This window comes from Mustela nigripes, chromosome 14 (genome assembly GCF_022355385.1).
Source record: "Mustela nigripes isolate SB6536 chromosome 14, MUSNIG.SB6536, whole genome shotgun sequence".
NCBI lineage: Eukaryota > Metazoa > Chordata > Mammalia > Carnivora > Mustelidae > Mustela > Mustela nigripes.
The window spans coordinates 42575044-42599617 of NC_081570.1; the positions used below are offsets into that span (position 1 = coordinate 42575044).

At 42.6% G+C, this 24574-nt stretch overlaps 2 protein-coding genes across 12 annotated transcripts; both read right to left on the reverse strand.

Annotated features, from left to right (window-relative positions):
• Positions 1-405: 405 nt before the first annotated feature.
• CZIB (CXXC motif containing zinc binding protein) lies at positions 406-8550 on the reverse strand. 11 transcript variants are annotated; one of them, XR_009399487.1, is made up of 9 exons: positions 8441-8550; positions 8150-8233; positions 6630-6686; positions 6192-6273; positions 5956-5987; positions 4420-4497; positions 3739-3804; positions 2733-2882; positions 406-665 (listed from the first exon to the last, which is right to left on the reverse strand). XR_009399487.1 is itself a non-coding variant. In XM_059374783.1 (8 exons), the coding sequence occupies exons 2-8, from the start codon at positions 8197-8199 to the stop codon at positions 2805-2807; spliced, it is 417 nt and encodes a 138-aa protein (XP_059230766.1). In that variant the 5' UTR covers positions 8200-8233; positions 8441-8550; the 3' UTR covers positions 1411-2804. The 11 variants fall into 11 exon arrangements, 5 of the variants coding, with proteins under 5 accessions (XP_059230766.1, XP_059230763.1, XP_059230765.1 ...); XR_009399486.1 differs by having other exon boundaries at positions 2598-2882; XR_009399485.1 differs by having other exon boundaries at positions 2015-2882.
• A 1792-nt stretch (positions 8551-10342) lies between these two features.
• MAGOH (mago homolog, exon junction complex subunit) lies at positions 10343-20263 on the reverse strand. Its single transcript, XM_059374786.1, has 5 exons — positions 20073-20263; positions 18312-18370; positions 16997-17107; positions 12274-12356; positions 10343-10587 (listed from the first exon to the last, which is right to left on the reverse strand). The coding sequence occupies exons 1-5, from the start codon at positions 20158-20160 to the stop codon at positions 10488-10490; spliced, it is 441 nt and encodes a 146-aa protein (XP_059230769.1). The 5' UTR covers positions 20161-20263; the 3' UTR covers positions 10343-10487.
• Positions 20264-24574: the final 4311 nt, after the last annotated feature.

Sequence of the window (24574 nt, forward strand, 5' to 3'; positions counted from 1 at the left end):
AAAGATGGCACCTTTTAAACAGCTGTGCAAGGATAGTGTTAGAAGGGCATACTGAGGACTCAGATGGTCTCATCTTCCACTTGTCCCTGCATCCAGCAGCTTTACCATCCACAATGTGGACAGGAGACCAGTCCTGGAGTGTGGGGCAGGGAACTAACTTTCCTGGTGATGTGGGGCAGGCCTCAGACATGCCACCACCATTTTGACTAATTCTTATTTAGTAACATAATATCAGAGCTGAAATTGCCCTTATTTTAGATGGAGAAATTGGGGTCCTGAGAGGGACAGGACTTGCCCAGCGTTTACAGTGAGTCAGACACTGAGCCCAGCGTTCTTCTACCCCACCGTGCTGCTGCACCAAAGCACCCAAGATAACTAATGGCGGAATAGACTTTCATATGCAGAAACAGAGTCCCAGTATCTTTTACTGCTCATATTCAAACATTTGCCCCAGCGCTGTTTATTGGGGAGTTAAAAATTTAACTGATCTGCAACAGCACCTTTCCTAAACCAGTTTTCACACATGCTGGGGTCTGTCTACTATCCCACTGGTCTGTCCCACTTGTCCATCACAAGGCCAGTATTGTGCGGGCTTCATTGCCACTGCTGTGTCACTACATCGTGGCATCCAGTAGAGGGCATCAGATTCAGAATCAACCTACGTTCTGTTAAAAAAAAAAAAGTTGAGATCTGAATAAGAACTTTAAAAATACATTTGTTGAGAAGGATATACTACCAAGTCTTCCTATCCTCCAGTAATAGTATATAGGTCTCCATTTATTTAGGCTTTAACACCTTTCAGCAAAGTTTAATAATTTTCTCATATACTAGAGTCATGAACATTTTTGATAGATTTAACTCCCAGTTACTTTTGGAGGTATTTTTTCTTATTACTATTATAAATAGTACTTTTTTTTCGATTTTTATTTTGCAGAATGTCATCGGTTTGATTTGATGGATGGATTTGATTTCTGTATATTGATCTTAAATCCAACACCTATTAATGCTTTTTTGTATTTTGTGAGTGGAAAATCACAATCTATGAAAATGAGTTTTCTTCCTTTTTGATACCTTCCCTTTACTTTTTTTGTTGTCTTAGGGCACTGGGTGGGACCTCAAGCGCAAGGAAGAGTGGTGGTGATCAGGGGGTATCAGCTCACCCTGACCCTGACTGGACTACTTCACACATTTCATTTGCTCTACATTTTCTATAAATCTACTTTGTGAGGTGAGGGTAGTTCCTTTCTATTCTCAGTCTGCTTAGAGTTTCTATAGTTCTGTTGTTTTTGTTGTTGAATGAGTATTTTTCTGAACACTTGCATCTGCTGACATCATCTAATTTTCCTTCAATCCCTTAATGATTTTTTGGGTTCTTCCACCTCCTGAAAAATGAGAAAATAATCTAAAATATAAAGGAAACCTTGAGATCCTTTTATTGTCTGTCATTGTGAGCTTCACACACACACTGGCTATTGCATAAGAGACTAAAACCCAGAAAGGCTGCTTTCTCAGGCAGCTTCCACTTATTTGCTTTCAGGCTGGGCAGTGGACTGGACCCTGGGGGTGACAGACTGGACAGACCTGCTGGCGGACGGCGGGCCAAAGAAGTTCTACTCTGTCACATACTGGAAAGAGCAGATCCAGGGGCCAGGAACATAGGGAACCTAGAGGAAACATGATGTAGATGCCAGACTGGAGAACGGACAAGGTTGGGATCACTTTACCACCAAATCTGAGGTAGTAGTGCTACTTTCTAGTGCCCCCCACAACCAGTCTGGAAGTGGGCATACTTTTTCCTAGTGGGCCTCTCAAAAAATGAAGGTAATCATTTTTACTTCCAAAAGATTGACTCCAGCAACACTGGTGAAATAAGGTGTCTCACAACAGATTTTCCGAATGGTGGATTCACCAGTGTGAATGCTTGAGCATACCCTCACCATCTAACCGCACCGAACAACTCTCTCTACTCTGCAGGGGATCCTCAGACCCAGGGAACCAGGCCTATGAGACTTACAGGGCCCTGACTCCTGTCTTCAGACCTCCACAGGGCTGTCCAGGGGCAGAACGTGGAAGCGTGACCACAAAGGTGACAAACCAGGACAAGCAGCTTTAGGGAGCAAAGATGCTGACTTGGCAGAAGGAAGAACTTTCATATTGATTCCCCTGGCGGGAGATGATTGCCCCATCACAGCAAATGGACAAAGACTTGATGACTGTCCAGCAGGAACTTCACAGAGCAGGTTCATGCCAGTACTGGGCTGCTGCCTCTAAAGTCCCTGCTAGCCATGGACTATGAAGTGACACCAGCTAGAAATGCCTGGGTTTGCTTGGGAGCCAAGGTGATCAATGTAGTGTTTTGGCTCAGGACCATGGGGCTCATGGCATCGTTCCACAGGCCCAGCTGCTCTTTGCACTGTTGGCTTTGACACCATCGGTCCGTTGGGTTAACCTACCTGCTCCCCAAGAGCTGGAGAGCCCTCAGAAGCTATGTGCTCCTGCATATTTTACAAATTGGATCCTCTACTGTGGGAATGTGCCAGGAAGCAACCAGAGACTTCCAACATGAAGTTCTTATTTGTGGCTGGCATATCTGTTACCTGACTCTGCCTTCATGCACCAGTGCAGGATGAACAGGGGCTTTATTGGTGGGACTTGGGAAGCTGTGACAGAGCCCAGCATGCAGCGGTGAGGGCTTAGATAACTTCCAGGAAACAAGAGATGAGAGGACTCGCCTCAGTGGGCTCTGCTGCCTGGGGCACGTTGTCCCTTCTCAGTTCTTAGAGGCAAGTGTGCAGGAAGAAGGTTCAGCACTTCACAAACTGGTGGGTGACCTCGTAGATTCCCACAGATTCCTGAGCCTTTTCATCATAGTCAGTCCAATCCTGTGGGGGAAAAATGGCCCTGTCAGCCTCATGAGATGGTTTAGGACAGTGGGGACTATGGCACTCTGGGACTTTAAAGGCCCAGTTCAGGCTCTTACTGAGACATTCATGAATATGTATGACCTAGAACAGAGCTAGAGGCATTCTGGGCAAGTTCACTTAACTTCTCAGAGCCGCAGTTCTGTCCTCTATTAAAAAAAGGGACAAAAACAGGTTGAATATTGAAAGAAGCAAATGGGGAAACAGGTATAAATACTTAGCATCATGTCAGGCACATATAAGAGCTCGGTAAATTCCAGTTGTTGTTGTTATCAGGTGCTATGCAAACTGAAGGAGGTTTCCGTCCTCCTTTTGAAGCCTGACCACAGGCTTATTTAAGGTAGTAACATGTTCAGTAATACAACTGATTTTCATTATTCATGGTGGTTACATTCTACAAAATCACCACAAACACTGAATTAGTAAATAGTGAACCATTACTCCCAGGGGAAATACAGGGTTATGTTTTTGGAAGCCTCTGATCACATTTTCTTCAACCAATCAATATACAACTCTGTTTTGGGTAGGTTTTTGTTTAAAAACACCTTATATATAGTTGACTTATAGGCAACAGCACTAGAATTCATGCCTACACAAAGCTTATCTAACATTCATTTTCTCCATTAGGCATATCCAAGCCTTCTCACTTATGGAACACTAGATAACATTTTAGCACTATACTTGGGGCCATTTAAACACCAAAATCACCAACAAAAATAAGAAGGCAGAGTCAGCTTTCTGTTGATCTTTGTTCACCCAAAGGGTAGTTCCCACCAGGTTCCATACAGTGCCCCCACAAGGCCCCAAAGTCCTGTACCTTCTCCTGCAGATTAATATCACTGAAGACTGTCCCCGATTCCACACCCTCAGCAGCAAACCCAGCCTGGGGGTGACAGGAAGGCAGTGGTTAGTCTGGGGGAAAGAGGGCAGAGGCCTGGCCAGGGAACTGGCTCTTTTCAAACCACCTTTGGGATGGGAGGACAGAGATGCAGTGTGAGCACCTGTTCTGGAATCATGTACTTCCCAGGCCTGGCAGCCTTCCCAGTACTACAGCAGTTCCTCTCAACTAGAACCCTGGACCAGAGGCAGGAGGTGAAGGGTAAACCTTTCCACTACCCCTGAGCTCCCAAAAGACTTGGGGCACGTCATTCCCCTCTCTGGACCTTAGTTTTGTTTAGGAGATGGGGATGAGAACGGGCTCTGGAGTCAGACAGGGGTTCAAATAACTGTTCCCATGCTTACTGTCACCCTGCACAAGCTGCAAAATCTTTAAAAAAAAGTTTTCACTTGTCCAAACAATAGGATGAGTAACTTCACAGGGTTACTGTGAGGATTTAAGGAAGTACTATGTAAACGTGACCAGCACAGTGCCCAATATACAGTAGGCACTTAATAAATAACAGTTACTACCCTTAGGAGAAGTCCTAGTCCACAGTCTCTGGATAAAGCAAAGTTCTATTATTCCTGTATGAGCTCCCCACAGATAGCGGTTACGCACCTGGGGCTGGAAATCAACTGGTTCAAGGCCTCGGCATTCAAACTCTACAATTGTCTTGAACTTCTCATTGTCTTCAGCCTAGAAAAGAAGTGTGTTGATGGCGCTTGGAAAGATCTCAGTGCTGCTGCCCTTCCTGCCAAAGGGGCCCTACAACCCGTTAGCCCAGAAGGGACTCGAGAACAACTCCTCCTCTTCTGGAAGAGGCCTGCATTGGACAGAGCTGCTGTCCCGCCTGGACAGAGCTGCTGCAGAAGAAAGACTGAGTACTAGAGTCGGCCTGCCTGGATATGATCTCAGACAGCTCTACCTCTCTTCCCAGCTAGGGCCCAAGATTGTCAGACTGGGCTGAGGTTCGCTGTGAAAATCTGAACTATGTGTAAAGTTCCTAGCTATAGTACCTGACACTGTGCTCAATAAATGGCAGATAAAGTTATCAAAATAAAAAAAATGTGAACAAGAATGTTACCCTATAAAGTTTCCAGATCTTCCCAATGGCCCGGACACTTAACTACAGCCTTTGACTAAAACTCTGCCATATTGTGAGGCAGGAGGATGACTTAAATAAAAGCCTTTGAAAAGGGGTTTTCACGTGGAACAGGCACCTCTGAGGGGGCTGGTAGAACGAGGAAATTCAAGCCTCCCTGACCCATGGGCTCAGAGATACCAAGCACCACACCCACACATTCAATCTCATTCTGTCCTTCATTGTAAAATCATTTCCTACACACCAGTCATGTGCCCAGCACAAAGGAGGCACTCTCTGTTGGTCCTGGTTTGCTTTTTGTTTGCTGGTGTGTCTCATCTGCCATATATTATTTACTTGAAAGCAAGTCCTTGTGAATTCTCTAACTTCAGAACAAAGCTGAGAATTTGGCATAAATCAGACATGTTTCAAAAATACTAAGTAAGGGGGGCCCCCTGGGTGGCTCAGTTGGTTAAGTGTCTGACTTCAACTCAGGTCATGATCTTGGGGTCCTGGGACTGAGCGCCCAGTGGGGAGTCTGCTTCTCCTTCTCCCCTACCTTCCCCCTGCTTATGCTCTCTCATATAAATAAAATCTTAAAAAAAATACTAAGTAATGGGTGAATATAAGTAACTACCCTTTAAACAAAGAGACTTAAAAGCACACACTCCCTCTTTCCCCTTTGGACTCATTTGTTACACAGTAATGTAAAACTAACTAGCTAATGTCAATATCAAGGGTGCCAGAGAAGGCTCACAAGTTCCTCAGTATAGAAAGGGCAAGTGCTCCCAGAGATGGAACCTGAGTGGAAGGGTTGGGCCAGAGGTACCCTGAGCTCCCACAGCCCAGTGCTTATTAGAAAAGACACTGTAATAGCCTGATTATGAATCTTCTGCCTACCAGGCACTCAGCCAATGTATGGTGACAGAGTGAGTGAATGAGTGAACAAGTGAGTATATGAATGAATATCCCACAGAAAGTCACTCTGGTACAGACAGAACTCTAGAACCCCAACCTCCTAGCTCCCAGCTTAGATTTAATCCCAACACCTGCCACCACAGCAGGAAACTTACATTGTAAGATCTGATGGTGCTGCTCAAAATCTCTGAAATGTCAAAGAGAAGACAAAGTTGACTTGAGTCCATACGCTGCCCCCATCCTGGTGCCCATATGTGGCTCTGGGGAAAAGAGTTGGCTGCCACAGCCTGGGCATCTCAGGCCTGGGTCTACCCACAGTAACATGAGCCTGCTTTGTATCAGGAAGATGTAGCCCCAGTTGGTACAACTCAGGATTTGTGACCTGACCTACCGATGGAGTTTTCCCTCGCACAAAGCTTGCACTTCTGGACCATGGAGGCGCTGCCACGACCTCCCTTCAGTGCCACACTGTCCTGGCAAGGGTAAACAGAATCTGTAGTCACGCATTAATTAGACATGGATCCCGTCTACCACTTACTAGATAGGTGAAGAGATCAAAACCCAAACAGGGAATACCATCAGCTACGACAAGAATCCTGAGGAGCTTCCTGAGATTGAGAGAGGGACTCCCCTTGATTTGGAACTCTGCCTCACATTCCGAAGAAGCCTGTTCTTCCCAGTGTTGACCATACTAATGGCTGCCCTTCCAAACCACAAAAAGCAGGGTCCAAAGACCTGAGAGATCAGGGCCACTGGTTCCTTCCCCAAATCCCTGAGGAGAGGCCTATATGTGTTTGTATGTGGGTATGGTGGTAGGGGGAGTAGTTACCATTAGCCGAATATACTGCCACTTCTCTGAAACCTCACCACAGTTGCCACATTTCATCTTGGGGGAGGAAAAAGAAAATTAGTAAAGTAGTTTAGCTCAGTCAGGCAGACAGGGGAAAGGCAAGAAAGTGTGACGTAGGCAGGCTCAACCTATCTTCCCATCAACTACCGCACCTCATCCTTAGAACAGCCCCACCAAGGACATAACCAAAGTTTCTCTCTGGGCAAAGAACAGGTTAGGGTTTCTCCTGCTGCTGCGCCCACCCTCCTCTAAGAAGTACCGTCTGGCTGGAAATTCAAGGCTCCTGTAGTACCGAGATGGTCTCAACAGCGCCAACCCCCACCCCTTCTTGAGTCTGGAACTTCCCTTGTGTTCTCACAGGCCTTGTAGGTTCCTAGTAAAAGTACTTATCACTGTTGTTACTCTATTTCTCTGTCTTCTCCGCTAGACTCTGTGCTTTTTGAAGTGGAAGAACATCAACTTCTCAAATAAACCCCGGTACTTGAGCTTCAAAATATTTGGTAGTAAAGGTGGCGAGAAAGCTTCCTAAAAGGAATAGAGCTATTGCCAGGATCTGAATGATGCTGGGGTTTGGATGAGAAGGGAAACAGATGATGATCTGGAAGAGTTAAGGCCGTCTGTAGACGGAGCCACCAGAGTACCAAATTCACCAGTATGGGGTGGGGAGGGATGGAGGAAGCCACGATCAAAACTAAAGGGATTTCACAATAAATAAAGCCTGCTCAACTAAAACAGAAGGTGAAATTCGCCTCCTTACTAAACAATCCCAAGGCCCCTTCAAGTAGTCTTTTTCTGTTTTCAAAACAAAATATTTCACGGAGGAAAAATTACAAAAGGATCTCCGAGATGTTAGTAATTAAGAACTAACCAATAGGGGCACCTGGGTGGCTTAGTGGGTTAAAGCCTCGGGTCATGGTCCCAGGGTCCTGGGATGGAGCCCCCCATGGGCTCTCTGCTCAGCAGGGAGCCTGCTTCCCCCTCTCTCTGCCTGCTGCTCTGCCTACTTGTGATCTCTGTCAAATAAAATCTTTTTAAAAAAATTTTTAAAAAGATTTATTTATTTATTTATGTGATAGAGAGCACAAGTAGGCAGAGAGGCAGGCAGAGAGAGAGGGGGAAGCAGGCCCCCCGCTGAGCAGAGAGCCCGATGCGGGGCTCGATCCCAGGACCCTGAGATCATGACCTGAGCCGAAGGCAGAGGCTTAAACCGCTGAGCCACCCAGGCGCCCCAAATAAATAAAATCTTAAAAAAAAAAAAAAAAAGAACCAATACATTTAGAAAAGCGAACAAATTCTATTCAGGAAAATACCACTTGGCGGTTACACATGTCCGTTCTTAATGGTTTGAGACAAAGCTGCTCTCCGAGCCGCACTTCGGCACCGAAAAACTCTCTCTAGGCCCGGCCCCCTGGCGCTCCGCCCCCTTCCGGAACCTCGCAGTGCCTACCTCCCCACCGTTGCCCCTCCCTTCTCCCGCCTAGGGTCCCGTCCAGTCGCACCTTCAGGTACCACCGGAAGTCCTCACCCAAGGGGCGGAGGTTGGTGACATTCTCCAGCGTGGCTTTGAGCTGTAGCGCAATTTTCTGTGGAGGGAGTGCCAGAGCAAGTGCATGAACCGCGCCTGCGCAGTCCTACCGAGCCCCGGCCCTGCCCCTCCTAGATTCGAGCTCTGCCTCCCCACTCCTCAGCGCGAGCCCACTTCTTTCAGTCCCTCCTGGCATGAACTCCCGCCTCCCAGGTCCTCACCACCTCCCCGTCCCTGCCCTGGCGGCACTTTGCCTGCGCCTCACCCCCATAGTGGCTCGGCTCGGCCCAGCACCAACCGGGCTGGCGAAAGCTGCCGCCGCTACTTTCCGGCCGGTCGTAAACGTGGGCGACGCCGGCGCACGGGGTGCGGTCCTCCGGCGTGCGTCCCTCCGGCGTGCGTCCGGCGGGGGAGAGGGCGGGGCGTTCACGCGCGGCGGTTAGCATCCCGGGATTTTTTTTTTCTTTCGTTAAGTGCCTGTGGAGGTCGCAATTAGTAGGAGGTCGCCGAAGCCTGCTTCCAGATCCTTGCTGAACGCCGATCTCGTGCCGGCACTATGCTAGTCTGAGGGATACCGTAGCAAGCACAGTCCTTGCAGAAAAGCTCTGCCACGGCTTCCTCCTGCCCCTCAGTTCTTTCCTGACTCTTCACTACTCGTTCTTCTCTCACCCAACTGCTTGGTCCCTGCTTGCCTTCTGAGGCTTCTTAGATCGCGTCGGTTCCGCCTGCATGCGACCAGCTTCGCAGATTTAGGGGATGGGGTCCAGGGCACATCTGAGACCATAAGGAAGCTGTGTTTCAAGGAACAGCTTATTTGCGACAATTACCGCCTTTGAGGTTCTCACGGCCTTTTAAAAATTGGAGTTACTATTCTTGTCTACTTTACCACCAGTTTAACTTCATTGCCCCAGGTACCTTTCTATAGAGGGGAATACACTGGATTTAGGAACCCTGACATCTCTGGTCACAGATCCCGACCTAAGCTGCTGCTCTCTTTGAAGGAGGCAGCGTGTGTATAGGGGCAGGGATTGCAGGGAACACTGGCCTAGGTGTCAAAAGACAGGACACGTCCCAGTCTGGCCTGTCTTTTGGGATGTGAGCTTATTCTAATCATCTCCCCACAGATGAGATTTACCAAGCCCAGTTCCTTTCAGCACCCACAATCTGGTCAACCGGCAATTTGCCGAAGGAAGCAGTGCAATTTAGTTTAGCAGCAAGGAAAATTCCTACAGATCTACTCACAAATTCCCACACTGTCCAAACCAGCTAGGTCTCAGTTCCTAATGACTGTTGGTATTGATTTTAAGATGGATTATTAGAAAACTTCCTGAGGAATATATTGTACTAAAGCAAAATGTTATCCTTCATACTGAAATACCTACAGATGTATCTATAAAAGAGGACTTTAAAAAACCCCAACCTCAAGTCTCTCTCTATATATAGAGATATACTATATATATATACATATTATATCTTTACCCAATTCTCTCAATAAAGGTGGAGGGGAAAACACTTCACACCTAAAAATTTAGCAATACTTCACTAATATAAAATACCCAGTGCTCAAATTTCTGTAATGATGTCAATTTTTTTGGAATCATGATCCAAATAGGGTCCGAACAGTATACTGATTATGTGTTTCTTAAATCTCCCTAAAAAATTTTTTTTAATATTTATTTATTTGACAGAAAAAGATCACAAGTGGGCAGAGAGGCAGGCAGAAACAGAGAGATGGGTAAACAGGCTCCCCGCTGAGTAGAAAGCTCGATGCAGGGCTTGATCCCAGGCCCCTGGGATCACGATCTGAGCCAAAGGCAGAGGCTTTAACCCACTGAGCCACCCAGGCGCCCCTTAAATCTCCTTTAATCTACCTGTTCCCACACCACCTCTATTTATTTTATGTTTGCAATTTTGTTTGTTGAAGAAGTCAGATCCTCTGCCCTGGATTTTCCTTTGGATATTGATAAGATTTCTATTGCATTTTCTTTCTCTTTTTTTAATCTATTGTATTTTCTAACATTTCTCTCTATTCTCTTATTCCTGTAAATTGGTGGTTATAGCTACAGTGATTAATAGATTTTTGGCAATACTTCAGATTGGATGTTAGTGTTTTAAAAAATATTGAGGAGAGTTCACATGTTTAGGTCTTTATAAAATAACAAAAAAATGCATTTTGCTATATATTTATTAAAGACAGTCATTTATGGTTTATAAAAAAAAAAATATTGCCCTGATATACACAAAGACTTCCTGATAATGGTAATTAAAAACAGGTACTCCCAACCCCCCTTGTGTCCACACCAGTTTTCAATCTAGATTGGCTTAATCTTGAAGTGTAATCCAATAAGACTGAAGACCAAACACTTCAGGTCCTGGACAAGATAATAAAATACTCGTAAGCCTTCTGGATCCCTATAATGCAAAAGGAAAAACATGTTTAAAGAGCTGGAAAAAAGTGGCAAAAATACAAAAACATTAACTCAGATTAATTTACATAAAGGTATTTATAGAACTAAAACTTTAAAAACCACCAAGTGCCCATAAAGAAGGAAAAGGCTATGTGTTATATATTAAACAGGGAAGACAGTTACACCCAGCATGTACTAAAAGTGAGCCACAGAGAAGGCTGGATGGCTCAGTCAGTTAAGGTTTAACTCAAGACCTCAGCTGAGACCAAGAGTCAGTCCACAGCCATCCCACTGAGCCATCCAGGCGCCCCCAGAGGTTACCAAATTCTAAGGACTCTTTGTAGCATAAAGACTCATGTCTCAACTTTATAATTTTCCCTACTCACAACATGAATTTTTAAGTTTGTATTCCATTTTTTTAAAGGATTTTATTTATTTGGGGTGCCTGGGTGGCTCAGGGGTTGGGGCCTCTGCCTTCGGCTCAGGTTGTGATCCCAGCATCCTGGGTTTGAGCCCTGCATTGGGCTCTCTGCTTGGCCGGGAGTCTGCTTCCCTTCCTCTCTCTCTGCTAGGCTCTCTGCCTACTTACCATCTCTGTCTGTCAAATAAATAAATAAAATCTTAAAAAAAAAAAGATTTTATTTATTTGACTGACAGAGATCACAAGTTCAAGATCACAAGATCTTAGACAGAGAGGCAGGCAGACAGAGCGGGGGAAGCAGGCCCCCCACCGGGCAGAGAGCCAGCTTTGGGGCTCAATCCCAGGACCCTGAGATCATGACCTGAGCAGAAGACAGAGGCCCAACCCACTGAGCCACCCAGGTGGCCCTTAGGTTTGTATTCTAAATAATTTCAAGTTTCACCACGGTCAGAGTATAAGATGTGCTAGTGTGAATGGCCAACTCTGAAAAGCTGTTCAGATAGACCCAATGATTCTACAGTTTATCTCAGGCACCTGTTCTGGCATATTTCATTTTCTGTTCTGGCCAGGTTCTTATTTTGGCTACTCCTATGACACTACTCTGCATGTGTGTCACTGAGAAACTGTGTGGAACAGTGCCTAAATAAAACATGAAAAGCAACAGGACAAAGCCCTGGAGAATAATCTAACAAAGCCCTGGAGAATAATCTAAAGTTTCTCTCTATTGATGATGACAACAAAGTTGGCCCCTTCTTTTTTTTTTTAAGATTTATGCCTTTTAGAGAGAACAAGTAAGAGAAACCATTTATTTTTTAAATATCTTTTCAGTGTTCCAGAATTCATTGTTTATGCACGACACCCAGTGTTCCATGCAATCTGTGCCTTCCTTAATACCCACCACCAGGCTCACCCAACCTCCCACCGCCCTCCCCTCCAAAACCCTCAGATTGTTTTTCAGAGTCCACAGTCTCTCATGGTTCATCTCCCCCTCCAATTTCCCCCAACTCCCTTCTCCTGGGAGAGAGATTCTTAAGCAGACTCTGCACTGAGTGCAGAATCTGACATAGGACTTGATCTCATGACCCTGAGATGAGCTGAGCTAAAACCAAGAGCTGGACGCTTAACCCACTGAATTACCCAGGCACCCCTGACCCCTTCTGTCTTGTATTTATACCAGATCTTACCATTATGGTCCCAATTTGGTTAAGGGTTTCCTATTGGTCTGTTTCAAAACAGACACATCTGGCTATAAGGGTCATACATACTTACTTGGATTGATTGACATCAATAAGAGAACCAATTTTTGATGTTGTGAAAGATATGTGTTCATCTCCGATGACAATTTCAAGCTCCTAGAAACATTTAAAAAAACTAAGTCAAGCCAAGTTGGATTTTCCATCAACCACACAGAAGATATACCACCTGTCAAATCACACCAACTCTACAATATAAACAAGACCAGTTCACTCTACCCACTAACTTATACTGGCTCTAGAAACAAAAAGAGAAATTAAATATTGATTTAGTCCTTGAGTAGCTCATACTTTTATTAGAGGAAGATGTGTTTGTGAGACTCTACCATTTCTGGGATTTGGAAGGATTTACAAGTTTTATATAGGAGTTTTCATTGTTAAGAAAGTGGAGTAAAAAAAAAAGAAAACACACAAAAAAAGAAAGTGGAGTAACATGTATACATTTTGTGTTTGTGTTTTATAAATACCAAGAATCTAACCTTTCTGGGCAACATGGGACAAGGAGCAGTCTAGACCTTGGGTTTGATCCCAGCTTTGTCACTATCAGCTACTCACTGTTGCGCCTCCATTTCTAAAGAGTGATGCAAGTAGCATAAATCTTTAAAAAATTTCTATGGGGGTGCTCACTGTGTACCAGCTATTGTTCTTGGTGCTTGGGACAGATCAGCAAAATCAAAGGTCTGTGTCCTTGTAGAATTTACAATTTAGTGAGTCCTACTTCTTTTTTCTTCATTTTTTCCTATTTCTTTTTGATTTATAGTTTTCAATGATGAAAAGAATTCTAACAGAAAATATAGAAAACTATGAAACCAATGTTCTTAACACCCGGGTGTGAAAATGTTAATAGTTTGTCAGATTTTTTAAATAAATAAAATATTACACATACAGAGTTAGGTCCACCTCCAATTCCATTCTCCCTCCCACATCCTGGAAGTTCAGGTGTATTCTTTACCACTCATGTTTTTAGATTTGGTAGTATGTTTTAAGATTTTTACATAAATGATCATACTCTATGCATCCTTTTGCTTTTTTCATTCAACACTGTTTTTGTAAGTGATCTAGTTCATTAGTTTTAAATTCTTTAGAATATTCCATTTATATCCTTATTGAAGCAGACTTAAGTTCCCAATTTATTGTACTATAAACAACGTGGTGAGAATATTCTTCTATGCATCTCCTTGTATGCATGTGAAAATATCTCTAGGGGTGTTCCTAGAAGGAAGGTATAAGGTTTTTTCAATTTTGCCAGTTACTACCAAATTATTTCCTAAAGTAGTTGTACTGATGTTATTCCACTAGTATGTTAAGATCCCCTTTTTCTTTCTCATATCCTTTTTGAAACTTGATGCCCCCTACCCCTATTTTTTGCTATTCTAATGGGTCTGAAATGGTATATCATTATTTTCCTAACGTTCACTTTTCAAAATGTAGATATTTATTGGCTATTTGTTTTCCTAGTTCTGTAAATTGCCTATGCAGAACCCTTACACATTCTGCCACCGGGTTGTCTTTTATTTTTTTCCAGGTTATCTTTTTATTAAGTTGTAGTTCTTGATATATTCTAGATATAAACCCTTTGCCAGATAGGTTTTGCAAATATCTTTCTTCAGTCTGTGGCTTATCTTTCAACTTTATCATAATGTCTTTAGCTAAACAAAAGTTTTAACATTAAAAGTCAAATTTATCAATCTTTTCCCTTGAGGAATTTAAAATATTCTTTCTCTACCCAAAATAATAAAAGATAGTCTGTATTTTCTTTTATGTTTTAAAATCTTGTTTTATTTCTACAAATGGTCTAACTTAAAAATATTCTATAAACATACTGCCAACTGATATAATTTTTTAAACAATCCATCCTTTTTCTATTAATTTGAAAGTTCACCTCTGTCATACCCTACTCTGAGTTGCCATATATTCATGGGTTTGTTTCTGGGCTCTCTACTCTGCTCCACTGTTCACTGGTCAATTCTGAAGCAACACCACAGTACAGATGACTGTACCTTTTCAAGAAATCTTCTGAATTATCTTGGTTACTCTTGTCCCTCTGATCTTCCATGAATTTAATGCTCTCTTAGGCTTCAGGAAAAATCTTGTTGTGATTTTGATTTGAATTGCAATGAATTTATCAATTATTTTAATAAAATGGATATAATAATTGAGTCATTCCATCCATAAAAATGATACAGATTTTTAGTTCTTTTATAAAGCCTTTTTAAGTTTCAGACATCTTATTAAATTTACTCCCAAGTTCTTTATAAGCTTTTGTTGCTATGATGAATGGGATTCTGTTGTGGTAACCTCATCCAGTAGGCTGTTGCTAGTGTAGAGAAGTACGCCCTGTTCTCTTCACTGGGCTACTAGGTTTGTCATATGAGCTAATAGAGCTGAAAATTAACGGTAAGGCAAAATACATAAATATGATTTTATTGAGATCCTGTGGACATAAAGAAAAAGTTAACTTTAGAAAGTACGGAGGATGGGATTTTCTTTTCACTCTTCCTCAAGAGTTAGACTAGGTATTTATCCAAAGGATAGAAAAATAGTGATTCAAAGGGGCACATGCACCCCAATGTTTACAGCAGCAATGTCCACAATAGCCAAACTATCAGAAGAGTCCAGATGTCCATCGACAGATGAATGGATAAAGAGAATGTGGTGTGTGTGTGTGTATGTATATGTGTATATATATGTATATATGTACACCCCACATATATATACACACACATTATATATATACATATAGTCACACACACACACACACACATATATATATAAAGGAATAATACTCAGCCATAAAAAGGATGAAATCTTGCCATTTGCAGTGATGTAGATGGAGCTAAGAATTATGCTAAGCAAAGTAAGTCAGAGAAAGACAAATACCGTATGATTTCACTCATATGTGCAGTTCAAGAAACAAAACAGATGAACATTTGGGGAGGGAAGGAAAAATAAAAGAAGATTAAAACAGAGAGGGAGATAAACCATAAGAGACTCTCAACTATAAGGAACTATAAGGAACCCCTCCAGGGTAACTGAGTGATGGCATTAAGGAGGGCACTTGATCTACTGAGCAGTGGGTGTTACATGCAACTGATGAATTACTAAATATTACTCCTGAAACTAATAAAACACTATATGTTAACTAAGTTGGATTTAGAGTTAAAAAAAAAAAATTGACCCACCCTTTTGAGATGAATTAGGAATTAACTTATATGGGTTTTTAATATCAATTTAATAAATGTAATTATTGAGCTTTTACTATACATGGGTACTATTTTAGTCACTAGAGATATAGCACTGAAAAAAACAGGTAAAATCCTTGTATTGAAGGAGCTTGCAGGGTATATGCAAATGTGTTGTAGTGGTGGAGGAAAAGGGATATATAAAGAAAAGCAAACAAGACAATTTCAGACAATAACAGATGACACAAAGAAAATAAAACATTAAAAAAAAGGGGAGGGGCAATTTAGATTAAATGGATTGGCAAGACATCACCGAGGAAGTGATGTTTAAAACCTGCAATAATAGGGGCGCCTGGGTGGCTCAGTTGGTTGGGCGACTGCCTTCAGCTCAGGTCATGAGCCCGGAGTCCCGGGATCGAGTCCCATGTCGGGCTCCCAGCTCCATGGGGAGTCTGCTTCTCCCTCTGACCTTCTCCCCTCTCATGCTCTCTCTCTCTCTCACTCTCTCTCTCAAATAAATAAATAAATAATCTTTTAAAAAAAAAAAAAAATAAATAAAACCTGCAATAATAAAGACAATGTTAGATAGAACATTCCAGGCAGGATGCAGCAAATGTAAATGTCCTAAACTAAGAACAACAACCTACGTATGTCTGAAGAAGAGAAATAATGTCAGTGAGGTCTGAACACAGTAAAAGATTATGAAAATGGTAGAAAATAAAGTGGGAGTTCAGATTTTATTTTATTTTTTAAGATTTTTAAAAATTTGACAGAGAGAGAGAGAGTGCACAAGCACGGGGAACAGCAGGCAGAGTGAGAATAGGCTCCCCACTGAGCAAGAAGCCTGATGCAGGACCCTGGGATCATGACCAGAGCCAAAGGCAGATGCTAACCGACTAAGCCACCCAATCATCCTGGATTTTATTTTAAATGTAGTGGGAAGGCAATGGAGAACTTAAAATCAGTGGACTACATCGACATTTTAAAAAGATTAGTCTGATTTCAGGATGGAAAAACAGGCTTTACAGGACAGAAGAAAAAAGGATATCAATTACAAGTCTAGATTAGGAAGGTAGCAGCTGAGGTAGAAAGAAACAGCTTCCCCGTTAACACAGTCAAATATGACAGTGGTTTTTATTTTAATTACAATAATGGTGTTCAGAATAAATATATAAGCCATGAATTTAAACACATATACCTAGCCACTTGCATGACTTTCCTTCTCTTAGATTGCTGAAATAACCATGTTCTATTTCTCTTTGTATATTCACAATACTTTGTCCACAGCAGTTATTCAGTAAGTGAGGTGGGCAGCAAAACCTTTGAGCAGGGCTGAGGGGAGAGGCACATGAGGAAATCCAGGGCTGGATCTAGGTGGTCAGAAGTACCACTGGCTCTCTGTTCCTCTCTGTGGGATTACTGCTTCCTTAGATAAAAGTGCTGTAATCTGCTTTGTGTATGTCCCCCTCAGCCCACGAATTCAGTTGTATGCAGGGCAGTAAAACTCATCTTAGTTGTAAGATTTCTGCACTATAGGACAGTTGCTAAAACACTTACCTGCCGGCCCACTCGGTCAGGGGGAGGCCACAAGGCATCATCCTCTTTGGTAATTTCACTATCATCAATTATTCTCTTCAGTTCCTCCATTACACTTTTATGTACATAAGCCTGAAAGCAAATTTAAAAATGGAATTAAGCTGTACCCCTAAGCAAGTGTTCTCAGATAGTGATACAAGATTTAAAAAAAAAAAAAAAAAAAAGCCCCTTCCTAAAAACTAGTTTCTAGTACCTCTGTAAGGAGCGATGGCATTCAGCCATGAAGAGGGCAAGGCCAGAAGTGCCCAGTGACTACACCTCAGACCTCATCTGTTTCTACTTCTTGGGACATGCTGTTCACTTGGACCTTTTCCTTGCTTACAGACCCAACTCACACTTGAACCCAGAACAAAAGATCTGTGAGAAACTCTGGTTATTCCTAACTAGATGACATGCTTATGAAGAGCAGAGACATGTCTTTTAAAATACCTTTTGCGTATTAGTTCCCATTAAAGAAAATATAAGGAGGCTGACATGTGTGGGTAAACATAAAACCGAATGCTAGTTAAACATAATAGTCTGAAAATATATTGACAAGACATTTTCAAATGCGACAAAGTGGTTGAAAGGAAAGAGAAGCCTTGATGAAGCCTCAACAGTGTGGCAGAAGTTATACAAAATGGAGCACATGGACTTGACGGAGGCAGGCACGGCTTTGAGCTCCCACTCTATCTCTTGCTAGCCAGGGAGAGGTGACCTTGAATAAGCCTCATAATTAATATCTGGGGGCTCACTGTAAAGGGTATATAATACTACCCATCAAACAGGCTTACACTCAGGGTTACATAAAATCGTATGTGTATAAAATACCAAGTGCCATGCCTGGCATCTAACATGCATTCAATGATGTGAACTGCTTTCCCACGCTCCCTTACCCTTCTCAAACGCAAATTAAAGAGCTTTAGTGAAAGCTATGCACCAGGGAATATACCAAACACTTTGAGTATAATGTATTTAATTCTATGACAGGACTGGACAGTGGGAGATAGGTTTTATTATTTGTTTCTGCAGACAAAGAACAGGGAATTTGCCCAAGGGCACATAGTAAGTAGCAGATTCAGGGTTTAAACCAAGTTTGCAAGACTTTAAATGATTACCAGTAAGTGATTCAGCACTGTTAAAGAAAATATAAACTGAAAGATACGAGAAATATTTTAGAAGGTTTCTACAGATACGTCAATACTTCTCTTCTTTTTCAATACTACTCCGGGAAAGAACAAAAACAAGACAAAAGGCTAAACTGTAGTAAAAGAAACGCTCTCAAAAGGCTCATTACCTCTTTTCTGATCATGACATCATTTTTGTAATTGCTGTTGTTGGCATATCTCAATTTCCCTATAAGAAACAAAAAACCAAATTCAGTGTATATTAAAAACATATGAAGAAAGTGTCATTAGCTCACAAGACTATCAGCTGTTGCTTAAAATGTATCCCAGCTTTCCCTTCAGTGTCTACCAGATTTACTATCTGTGCTCTGGTGTTCCAACAAGAGCAGTCTTTTCAGTTCTTCGCTATTAAATAGCCTCATAGCCGAAAATACTGCTGACACTGAATTAGAATCTTGCAAAAGGCAGCTCAGGTATGATTAAAGAACACAAGTAGACTCTTTTGTGACTCTGGCAAATCATATCTCTGCAGGTTAATGTCCTCAGTTGAAAACAGGGAGAGTGATGGTAACTTACTAGCATACACGGCCTCCTGAGGTTCAAATGAGTTGTGAAAGGAGTTTGAAAACTGTAAAATGCTGTTTACATACTATTCATGTGACCATGCAACAGTCTGAACTATTCCTGTGATGGAAAAGTTGTGATTTTATTATTAAGCATATTTGGTATACAAGGCCCTTTGTGTGTAGGTGCATCCACAAGGCTAATCTAGGTATATGCTGGGTATGAAGGAAAAGATAAAAGGAAATAGATGGGTTTTTAACCTCAGAATAGAAGGCACACATGTAAACACACTATCTTGTCACCATTTGTTTATAACCTGGGTCTGTCAGATTCATCTTTGTGCTCCCATTTAATGAGAGTTTTCTGTCATCTTTGATTCCTTTTCCTTCACCACAGTGGCCCTTCCCCCAGATCTTATCAAACAGCAAAGTCATATTGGTTCTACCTCCAATAGTATCCTAAATCCTTCTATCTGCTTTGACTGCCCCCCTAGTTCGAACCAACTTCCTTTTTGTCTTGACAACTATAACTGTCTCTTAATAAGCAGCCCTCTCTCCACCCTTGCCCATTCTGCACCCAATGATTAGAATACTTTTTCAGGAAGAGGTCACATCTTTCTCTCTTTAAGACTTTCCATTTGCTTCCTGCTGCATTTAGAATAAAATCCAAACTCTTTGTCATGGCCTATAAAGACCTACATGGTGTCCCCCTGCTTATTGATCTGACATTGTCTCCTACAATTCTCCTCAGAGCTCACTACTTCCTCAGCCATACTGGCCACCGGAAACATGCCTACTAGCTCATTCATGCCCTACAGCCTTAACCCTTCTTACTCTCTCTGTCCAGAATGCTCTTCTTCCTGAGCTTCACAAGCCTGGTTCCTTCTTGTCAGTCAGGGTTCAGTTCAAACACTACGTTTTCAGAGAGCGCGCCAGTGGTCATTCTGCTTAAAAAAGCAGCCCACCAACACTTATTCCATCATTTTGTTTTATGTTCTGACCACTGGTAACTATCGGGCATTTTTTGTTTATATCTCTCCCAGCACCGGAATATACGTTCCATGAGAGGAAGCTTGTCTGTCGTTCACTCCTGGATCCCAGATTGTGGAAAAGAGCCTAGTACGAGGTAGGTAGGCAATGTTTCCTGCGTGAAGCATTCTAATAAAAAAAAAAAAAAGTCATCAAATAGAAGTCCCTGCACATGGAAAGAACCAGTGGAGCGATCGCAGGAGTGATTCTTTCTGATCCGCGCTGCAGTCATCAGTCCCTTCCTCTTCCAGCTCCTCGCACATTCCGGAATCCCGGCCTCCCCATTCGCCCGACCTCAGGCCCAGTCCTTGCTCCCCGGGTGCCAGGGGCCGCTCTTACCGTCGGGTCGGAACTCAAACTCCAGGAACTCGTGGCCGAATTTGCCCTTGTGACCCACGTAGTAACGCAGATAAAAGTCACTCTCCATGGTTCATAAGGAGGGAACCGAGACGAAACTTTACCAGCAAGCCACACCGTCGCTGTTTGCGCCCAACACTGACGTCTCCCTGGGCGCGCGGAAGTGACGTTAAGGCAAGGCCGTCGGCCGCGGCGAAGCTGCCCAGGTCTCCCCCGCTCCCGGAAGTGGGGGCAACTTTGGCCCATTACCCGGCGGAAACAAGGCTCCTTTCACCCGAAGGCGGGATCAGTGCAGCCCCGCCTCCTCAGCCCCAGGCGGGAATAGGGCTGAAGCTCGGCCTCGGAGTTTGCACCAAGCTTGGAGCGGCGGGTTTTCTGGCTCGACATCCATTTAAATACACCTGACTTGGAGTCGGACAAAGCTGATAACCGCCTCCGGACCTAGGTCTCAATAATAAAATGGGGTTAAATGAGCCGACCTCACAGAAAAAAAAAAAAAGAAAAAAAAAAGTTAAGTGACCTGATTCCAAGGAACTCAGCACATGCTGTGTCAAAAATTGGCTGCAACTGAACTTTGCTGTTTATGGACTAGTTCAGGGAAACCTTTGGAGATTGTCATTTCCCTGGAACTAACTTATCTCCCATTTTATCTCTTCTACTTTTTATTTCTGCCTTTCCCTTTCTACTTCACTGGTCTCTAGAGTAGGTGCTGTGAGTAGAAGTTAAACGGAATATTTAATTTCCCATTCTCATTTTCTATGCACTGCTTACCAAGCAGTGATTCAGAGTCCTGGCTGCACAATGGAATTGTTTGGGAACATCTTAAAAATACTGATGCTTGAGGGACCCTGGGTAGCTCAGTTGGTTAAGCGTCTGCCTTCTGCTGCATAGCGATCCCAGGGTCCTGGGATTGAGCCCCTCATCTGGCTCCCTGCTCAGGGGGGAGTCTGCTTCTTCTCCCTCTGCCTTCCACTCCCCCCACTTGTGCTCTCTCTCTCTTTCAAATAAATTTATAAAAACAAAAACCAAAACAAACAAAAAAAAAAAACACAAAAAACAACAACAACAAAAACCTGATGCTTGGGCCATACCTCAAACCAATTAAGCAAGTTCTCTTGCAGTGAACCTAGGCGTTGGTATGTTTTTGCAAAGCACCCAGATGAGCTGCAGTTGAGGACTGATGCCCAAGAGGCCCTTGTCTTTTCAGGCCAAAGTGGTTGACCTCTATGAAGTCTTTCTGGCTGTGGAAAATTTTTCCTCCTTGAGTAGGCAAAGGACAATCAAAATTCTAATTATTAGAAGACTGCTTTAGCTCATTGAAGTTCCAGCCAGAGCGGGGAATGAAATCAGTTCTAGAGACAGGGCTGAGATGGCATCATTCTTGGGGCCTGGCTACTCAAACTGTATACTGTTCTGTATAGAGGTCAGTGGTCTCTTGATTCTCACTCCCATTCTTACCAGTACTCCTCTTCTCCCCCTCCCCAAAATAATTGGTAGCACAGTGTAGAGTAGGTGTGACGGGGGGAAAAATCATGGGAAGCTTGTGTTAAAATAATCCTTGTGCAACTTGATTCACTGTGACTAAAGATGAACTGATTAACTTTTTGGACCTCAAGTTTATCTTTAAAATGAGAAAAATAATGTCATACATCTGGAAGGGCTGTTGTAAGGATAGGAAGCAATATCTTGGAAATTGTGAAAATACTTTGCAAACTGTAAATTGCTATTAAGCCATAAGGTATTTTATTAAAAAAAAAAAAAATACTCGGGGAGGCCTAAGTGGCTCAGTCAGTTGAGCATCAAACTCTTAATTTGGGCTCTGGTCATGATCTTGAGGTCCTGGGATCAAGCCCTGAATCGGGCTCTCTGCTCAGAGGGGAGTCAGCTTGGGATTCTCTCTCTCTCTCCCTCCCTCCCTCTCTAATAAATGAATAAATCTTTTTAAAAAATGCACTGGTATGGGTGGTAATAAGGGAACTGTATAAAAAAGAGAAGGGAACCACTAGGTATTAAGCACCTAATAAATGTGAATCCATTTACAAATGCTGTTCTTTGAATCCTCACAACAATCAAGATGGTAATTGCAATTAAGTATATAGATTCATCAGGCAAATGCTGTGAGGTTATTTTCCAAGAATGAAATTATAAAAATTATATGGTAACTGCTGAATCTGAGCATCTGCAGATGTGGCAAATAACAAAAGTTTTGAGTAAATGTAAAGGACACTGGATTCGTCAGGCTGTAAAGTGATCCAGGTTTGGGGGCATGAGATTACATGGTATAGTTGAAAGAACATGGTCTGTGTATTTGATTTGTCTGAATTCAGCATGATTTACTGTGCATTTACTGTGCGATATGCTGGGAACATGTTGGTAAGCAATACAGACCTTTACAGAACTTGCAGAGGAGGCCATTAGGGAGCACACAAGCAATTATAATGTAAAGATAAAGGTTGCAAATAGGGGAAACACAGAATACTATAGAAGCACAGGGGATGGTTCATAATCCAGTCGAGGGGCCTAAGGGAAGTCTTCCTGATGGAAATGGTCCAAACAGAGGGCCCAGAACCACGGGGTTAGAATACAGAATGAGGTTTTGCATATAGTAATGAGGTTGGAGAAGGGGCCATATTAAGAGGAGTGTGGGCTAAATCAGAATGGTATTGGATTTTAATGCAAGAGAAACAGATGAAGAGCTTTAAGCAGGAAAGTAGAAAGGATAGTAGTGACATGACCTGTTGCATTCTAGACAAAATCACTCTGGCTGCAATACTGTAGAACAGATTGGAAAATGGAAAGATTGAAAAGTATGAAGTTCAGATATGTAGTTGCTAATCTACGATGACGATTGTCCAAAATAATGGTAACCTGTACTTGGGTAGTGGCGATGGAGATGATAAATGTGGATGGATTTGAGACAAGACACCATAATGTAAGGGATAGGTGAAGGAGATTATGATATGGCCAGAGAAGTAGGGAAAAACCAGGAATATGGCGTCATGAGCCAAAACTCCTTCCAAGGAGTGCCAACAGTGCCAACTGCTTCCAGGTCAAGGGAGATAAAAGACTGAAAATATTTATAAGATTTATAATCAAGGAGGTCCTTGGTAAAAACAACCTCAGCAGCCTGGAAGCAGGGATGGGGGAAGGGGCAGAAGTATTGGTATGCAAATAGGCAAAATTTGCTGTGGAAGTAGAAACTACCTAACGCTGGGAGTTAGGTCTAAGAGAACAGAGATTTGTGGAAGAGTCCTAGTGGAGTATCCAGGACAAGCAGGAGTCAGCCAGATGAAGAGCCAGAGGACAATCTAGGCAGAGAATGCCACATGTAGCATGTGCTACAGGCACTTTGGGGATACTAAATGTAATTGTGGGACTCTGGGTAGTCCCTTCACCCATTTCCTCATCTACGTAATGGGGACAATAATATTGATATATATTTTTTAAGATTTTATTTACTTATTTGACAGGCAGAGATTACATACAAGTAGGCAGAGAGGCAGACAGAGGGGAGGAAGCTGGCTCCCTGCAGAGCAGAGAGCCCGATATGGGGCTCAATTCCAGGACCCTGGGATCATGACCTGAGCTAAAGGCAGAGGCTTTAACCCACTGAGCCACCCAGGTGCCCCAATAATATTGATATTGATAGTATTTATCCCATAGGACAGTTGAAGGCTAAAATAATTACTGGATACACATTAGGGACTCAATCAATGATAGCTCACCACACCCCCACCCCTCATTAAAGCATCACAATGGAACAACACTTTCAGATTTTAAAAAATGAATTTAATCTCTCTCTAGAAACAGTGCACTGATTTTACAAATGTTCACATTTGGTTTTTTGTTCACCAAGATGATGTCAGTACAGCTAGTGAGATGCAGCACACCACCCTCTCCTTCTGGAACAGAAACCAGACTGCAAAGGGCACTGAGTACACAAGCTAATGAAACTCGGAATGACAAGACAAAGAGGGCAGAAACTGTTAGTGTGACCCAACATTCTAACATGCCTGTTACACCAAATATGGTCATTTGAGGGTGTGGGGAGAAGACAAACGAGGAAAATTCATTTGGGTACAAGGTGATGGAGTCTGCAAACCAGTACTTCACCCCCAAATGAACAAGAGCTGTTTAGAACAAAATGCTATTTTAAAACACATGGTTTGTACAGGTATGTTTTCTCTTGTAGTTTTTGTAAAAAAGTATCAAAACCTCCATGTTTTTAAATATATATATACATATACAGGTGGCTTTTTTAAAATTACTTTTTATAGCACAACGTGTTTGCAAATGCAGAGGGTTTCTGCTGATTCTTGACTATGCACATGGTGCATAGCCTGAATGAACAGAGCTTCCTGATTTATTATATTAACTGAAAATTTGAAGCTATAATTCTTCCACCTCTAAGTTCTCTGTATCCTGAAAATCCCCAATACCCTAAAAATACAGTGTGAGAAGACTCCGATACTCTATCATCATGC